The sequence below is a fragment of the Triticum aestivum genome, chromosome 7A (genome assembly GCF_018294505.1).
Source record: "Triticum aestivum cultivar Chinese Spring chromosome 7A, IWGSC CS RefSeq v2.1, whole genome shotgun sequence".
NCBI classification, from domain to species: domain Eukaryota; kingdom Viridiplantae; phylum Streptophyta; class Magnoliopsida; order Poales; family Poaceae; genus Triticum; species Triticum aestivum.
This window is the reverse complement of record NC_057812.1, coordinates 727,920,428-727,926,427: the sequence shown is the minus strand read 5'-3', so window position 1 is coordinate 727,926,427 and position 6,000 is coordinate 727,920,428. Positions and strand designations below refer to the sequence as shown.

The 6,000-nt window shown below is 52.9% G+C and overlaps 1 protein-coding gene across 1 annotated transcript; it reads right to left on the bottom strand.

Moving 5' to 3' along the window:
• Positions 1-619: 619 nt before the first annotated feature.
• On the bottom strand, positions 620-2,271 carry LOC123147127 (expansin-like A4). Its single transcript, XM_044566362.1, has one exon. It carries the CDS (start codon positions 2,094-2,096, stop codon positions 1,167-1,169), a length of 930 nt encoding a protein of 309 aa, XP_044422297.1. The 5' UTR covers positions 2,097-2,271; the 3' UTR covers positions 620-1,166.
• Positions 2,272-6,000: the final 3,729 nt, after the last annotated feature.

Genomic DNA, 6,000 nt, shown 5'->3' with positions numbered 1-6,000 from the left:
ACAAGAGCATAATCCGCTCGGACTTATGCACACGGTGTGCCACGCGATCGGAAGATTCCATTCACCTCTTCATCTCTTGCCCCCTCGCCAACAGAATCTGGCAGAGAGTAGGCATTCTGCCTCAAGATGAAGACCTCAATGAACTTTGGGACGTTCCAATACCTCACCACCTGCCCAGAAACGCATGGCCCTTCGTCCTGCTTGCGCTACTCTCCTCCATATGGGCCGCGAGAAATGATATGCTCTTTAGAAATGTTGATCAATGTTCTGTAATAACTATCAGGAACCTAGTAGCAGACTTAGATCTTTGGTCACACCGTCTTGTTGATACGGGTGACAAGCAGGACGTCTCCTCGTGGCGTACCTACCTCTCTGCACGATGCATTGTGTCTGTGTAATCTGATTCTGCTGCCTCGGCAGTCGTTTTGAGCAATATATTTAGGTGGGGAGCTCCCCTCGGTGATTCTAAAAAAACTATGAGCGGTAGTTAAATGACGATGTCATGCATGTACAATAAACTACTACTCCATCCCATAATATAAGAATATTTTCAAGCTATGTTAGCTTGAAAAACATTCTTATATTATGGAACGGAGGGAGTAGAGATAAGTGTCACAAAATTAATTCCATAGAGAATACGGTGGAATAAGAATCAGCAATGGCCGCAAGATTTTTGGACTTGGACCCGCCGGCTAGATGCCGAATGCCTAATGCCGATAGCTCACCCACCCACTCATGTAGTGCATGCATGAGTACAATGACAACGATCTCAATTCTCAAGCGTGTCTATGTATAACCCATTAATATATGCACTAGCTACTTGCTACTGAGGTCAATGGCCGCCCGTCATGGTGGAACCACAATCATGGAGCACGCGCCATTTCTTCCGGCGGACCTTCGGCGACGACGACGGCGAAAAGTTGTAGGCGATGAAGGGGTCTAGGTTGGAATATCCTAAGGGCGTCGTTGCGAACTTCCCTTTCTTTCCGGTTCCTTTTCGCTGTTATGCCTCTTTCTCCGTTTCTCTTCACTTTTCCGCGTGTGCCGCGTGTCATACATCTTCCCGGCGGCCGGCCGGTGGCGTGCAGGCCTGGTCCGATGGACCACCGGTCGATCACTAGGAACCAGCAAGGATGCGAGCGCGCGTGTGCGTGTCAACTGGGCTCCTACTCCTCTTCGTCGTCGTCCCCGGAGGCAGAGGCGCAGCTGCATGTGCGCGCGGCGACGTCGGTGACGCGCAGCCCAGTGTCGTAGACCGCGCCGGCCTGCCACTCCGCGGGGAACACCGCCCCGTCAGCGCGCAGCCACTTGCCGCCGGAACCCGCGGTGACCACGAGCCGGAGCTGCAGCGGGCCGGCCGGCGCGCGCGACGTGCGCCACACCCCGGGAGACTGCTCGCGCCGCGTCATGTACTGCCATTGCGTCGGCGACGGTGCGGCGGCGCTCTGGGCAGCACGAAGAACCGCCTGCGCGACCTCGACGGCGACGATGTCGGTCTGGCCGCCCTGGTAGAGGAAGCAGAGGGCGAGGTGGCCCTTGTCCCTGTTGCTCGTCTCCTCCACCCTCACCGCTAGGTTCTTGCTGTTGTACATGCATGGTATCCTCCTGAAGTCGACGTCGACGGCCGTGTCCACTAAGCTCGCAAGCTGGCCACTGTGACCAGCAGTAGTCAAGGCGGCGAAGGCGTCCTTGCTGAGCAGGAACTTCCCGCCACCGACGACGCCTGCTGTTCTGTTCACCTTCGGCACGTCGGCAACGACGATGACCTTGACGCCGCCTTCCGAGCACGCGCTCCGGTCCCTGCACCTCAGCTGGTAGCAGGCGCCGCAGGCCTGGCCGCCGCGGAAAAATCCAGCACCGACGGCCGCAATGTGGAATCCCCCGTCGGCCGCGAGCTCCGCCGGATCACCGTATCCGCACGCGGCGCCTGTGAGGGCGCCGGCGTCCGGAGGGAGGATGGAGGCGGTGGAGCGGCGCGAGCACCAGCCGCAGCGGTACAAGGATGACGGCGAGGGAGCCACAGAAGCGCACGCGAGCAGCGGTTGGGCGACGGCAGCGGCCACCGCTAGGACGAGGACGAGGAGCAGGCGCGCCATGGTAGGTGGATCGATGAGGCTAGAGTCTAGAGAGCAAGATTAATAGTTAGTCGATGAGTATCCTCCTACTGTGCAGATGGATGTATGGATAACGTGGCTGAGAATGAGACTGGGATGAGAAGGTGTGTGGTTGAAGACTCTCTTTAAGCACCAAGCTAGCATCGAGAGTTGGAGACGGACTACGTGGGGGGCATGAAGAAGATCATGTCGAGGCAAAGGATCTTTTCAACTCCACATGCGTGCCAAGAATAGTCTGAGGAAAGTCTTAAACTGTATAGTTAACTGGCTACCAGTTGGAGGGGATCACGAGAGGATTTCATGTGCCCATGGGCTGGCCGTAGATCGTGTCTGCCTGATTCGGACGTGCACGATGGATGGACCGATGTGTACGTTCATGGCTGTCCTTGGACGAAAGCTAAGCTGCACCCCCATTTTCTTTCGTCTTGCGTGCAACGCGAGAAGCATGCGTACGTTGCGCCGGACCGGCTGACCGGCGGGCACGTCGAGTTCTCTACCCCAACCTGGTACGGTGTCGCCGGCTTCATGGATCCTGTCGGCATATTCCAAATCCCGTGATTAGAAACTAAGAGCATCTATCCGGCCGCGGACGCCCCTTAAATGTTATGCCGCATATCTACATACCGTAAATTTCGATCCTCAAATCCATACAATCCATACACGTTGATCATACAATACAAATTGTTTGAATTTCAAAGTTCGTAACAAAGCAAAGCAGATCATAGTTCAGCAAATCGGATATTCCAAAATGAAATCAATGTCCGAGCGTGACGGACGGCCTCGGATCACTGGCCGGGCGCCTGCTCCAAGCGGAATGTGTCGTGCTCCAGGCGAAATGCGTCCTGCCCCACTTGCATCCGGGCTGCCTCCTCCACCTGCATCCGGGCCGTAGCCGCCCTCGCCACCTCGTACTCCCTACGGTCGTTGATCTCCTTCTTCTTGTCCGCAAGCCACTTCTTCGCATGCTAATCCAAGAGGGTTTCGTCCACCAACATGATCCTCGCATCTTTCGCGTTCCGTGCGAGTTGCAACCTCTCCTTCTCAAGCTCTATGTCGGCAAATATCTTGGCCTTCTCGAGTTCCCGTTTGATCACCGCTTGTTGCTTCTTCAACTCGATCTTCTGCCTCTCAATTTCGAGCTTCTTCTACACCCTCTTCCGGTCCCACTTCATTCTTTTCTTTTACGCATCCAACATGAGATTGTACCTCTCCTCCTTCTTATTCTCCCTCACCGAAAAAAATGCTCGTCCATATGGACGACATTTTGGTAGCCTCGGCATAACTGGCGGCATGTGCCTTCTCCCACTTGTTTCCCATGACTAGGCCATTATCATTTGGTACGGTGGCTTTTCCATTCGACACGACAACATCATCCTCTTCATCGTCCAACCCAATTGATTGATTGGAGCTTGAGCCATAATTTCTCTTCTAGCCGGAGTTGAGATCGGTCACAAGTTGGTTCCACTTCGGCTTTTCATTCAATATGACCCAACAATGGCTAAAACCAAATGGTTTCTTCTCCACCTCGTGATACAAAGTGGCCGCCACCGCCGTCTAGCTAACAACATATGTATGAGCACGAGAATGCAAACACAAGAAGCATATGCAAAATGACGAGAAGATGAAGCCATTGAGCTTACGTGAGTTGCGACTTCCATCCCACTTTGAGAGCGTTTGGTCACTTGTGAGTAGTAGCCGATGTACTTGTTCACTTCCCCTTGAATAACCCCCCAACGATACTGGAGAGATGCCACATTGCGGGTGGTCACGATAGGATGCGGCTCCACATAATCCATTTGTTCGTGATACTCCTTCCAAATCTTTGTCCAATAGGTGTTCCCCTTTTACTCGTTGCCGCATATTGAATCCATTGTTGTGGCCAACCAAGCTTTGACCAACAAGATGTCCTCAAATCTTGAGAATGCTGGATCTCTTGCCTTCAGCGTCTTGGTCTTCTTCTTCTTCTTGCTTGGATTGGGATCGGATGTTTTCCAACTTCAAATGCAGTGGTGGCCTCCAATTCATACTTCATTTCGGTCGGATCTTCATTGTCATTCATCATGTTCGACAAGAACGCCTCCTACATGATTATGATTTGCAAGCACTCAGCATGTGCGAAATGAACTAGTGGTATACGCAAAAATCTGACCGGACAGTAGCAAAGAAACGCACCGACTCTTGTTCGGTCATTCCGTCAAACATGTTGAGGGCAGCCCGGACACTGCCTGTGCCCGTGCTCATCCGCGCCCGAACGAGCTGCGGCGAGTCATATACGCCGACCACCGACATCTGCGTGGGTGGAAAGCTCTCCGGAATGGCCCAACCAGCCGTCGAATCATCCTCTGTCCCAATGGGTCGGACGGCGTAATCCGTGTATGCGCTCGGATGGAAGGGATGCGGGGATCCGAGCGCGGCGGAGGAGACAGCCGCTCCACCATGTCTGAACCTCCCTGCAATGTTGCCTCCCTCTCTCGCTGTCGGCGTCGCCGCAACTTTCGGGCGACGTTCTCTGCCTTACAAGTTGCAGCCAACGAAGTGACCCCGCCAACGGACGAGGCAGACTGTGTCTCCATCGCGGCGTTGTGGGTCAGGCTGGACGACATCTTCGGCGGTAGAACGGAACCGGTGGTGAGGATTGGGAGCAAGGGTGGAGGACGGCGAGGGTCTGTGCACGGGAAAGGTTGGAGGGTGGCCGAAGAAGGAGAAATGGTTTGGTGGATTTGGTGCAATTTAGGGTGAGCTCAGGCTGTCGAGTCCGACATAGCGGGCGTGCCGAGCGCTCGGGCGCCCATATATCTGCCTCATATTTAGACTGGATATGAGAGATCCTGGTCAGACAGGACATTTGAGGCCCGTTTAAGAAGTCCTTTTAAATCAAAAATCGTGACCGAACAGTGACCGGACGGCTGTCCAGACATATGAGATGGGCTTAAGACGCCCAGAGGCGAGCAACCACGGCATTTCCAATCATGCACAAACGAGAGGGGCCGGTCTTGATGTCTTGTTGCGCGCCATGTGAGTGGTGGTGGGCACCTACGGCCGCACGGGCTCAAGTATCAACAGTTTTCTACTAGTAGTACAGTAGCTGCCAATTGAGTTGCCGGTGGGGGCACCGTCGTGGAAGAAGAACAGAGGGCAGGAAGGGATCTTGGGATTTCGACCCGCCGGCCAGGGCGACGGCGACGGCGACGGCCACGACCCACTAGCTAGCTAGATACATTTTCCTCTCCAGGTTAATTAGACCTTTTTCGATTATATTGATCCGTTGATGCAACCAGCTTCTTCTTATAATAAAGACGAAGCAAAGGGAAACAAGTTAGGTTACTTTGTTTGTTTTCGAATTACAAAAGTCCTTACGACCAAGCAGCAAAACTGCCCGTGAACTCACGTTACACAGCAAGGAAATTAAGAAGACACTGTCCTACTAGTGGATGCATTACTACGGAATAATGGAGTTGGAGTACATAACCTCGTCAGCACGTACGTGTGCATGCATACATGTACAGGGTTTCTCTCCATTAATAAGGAACAGTTTCGATACAAAGTGCACAGTAGAGCATGTACGTACTTGTTCCTTCATTAAAATTATTTTGAGAACGACGGCTTATATGTAAGTTGTTTGAAGTTGCAATTGGGGTAAGTTCATTTCGTTGGAGAAAAAGGAAGGAGACGATGTTGAACTCTGAGGTCGAGCTAGAAACGAGGCCGAGCCAATTGGAGGTGAGGAGTGAAGAAGAACCATTTAAGGCGGACGAAAGCTTAAGGAAAAACAATGGAGAGTGGCCCGTTGGATCTTGATCCAATGGTTAAGAAAATTGATTTATCCAAAATAAAACTTTAGGTGACTGAGATTTAGGAATTGTTTGGAAATGCTCCGCTCCCTAAA

Excerpts from the sequence above, each read along its gene's own strand:
- LOC123147127 (XM_044566362.1), bottom strand. The coding sequence starts at position 2,096 with ATGGCGCGCCTGCTCCTCGTCCTCGTCCTAGCGGTGGCCGCTGCCGTC.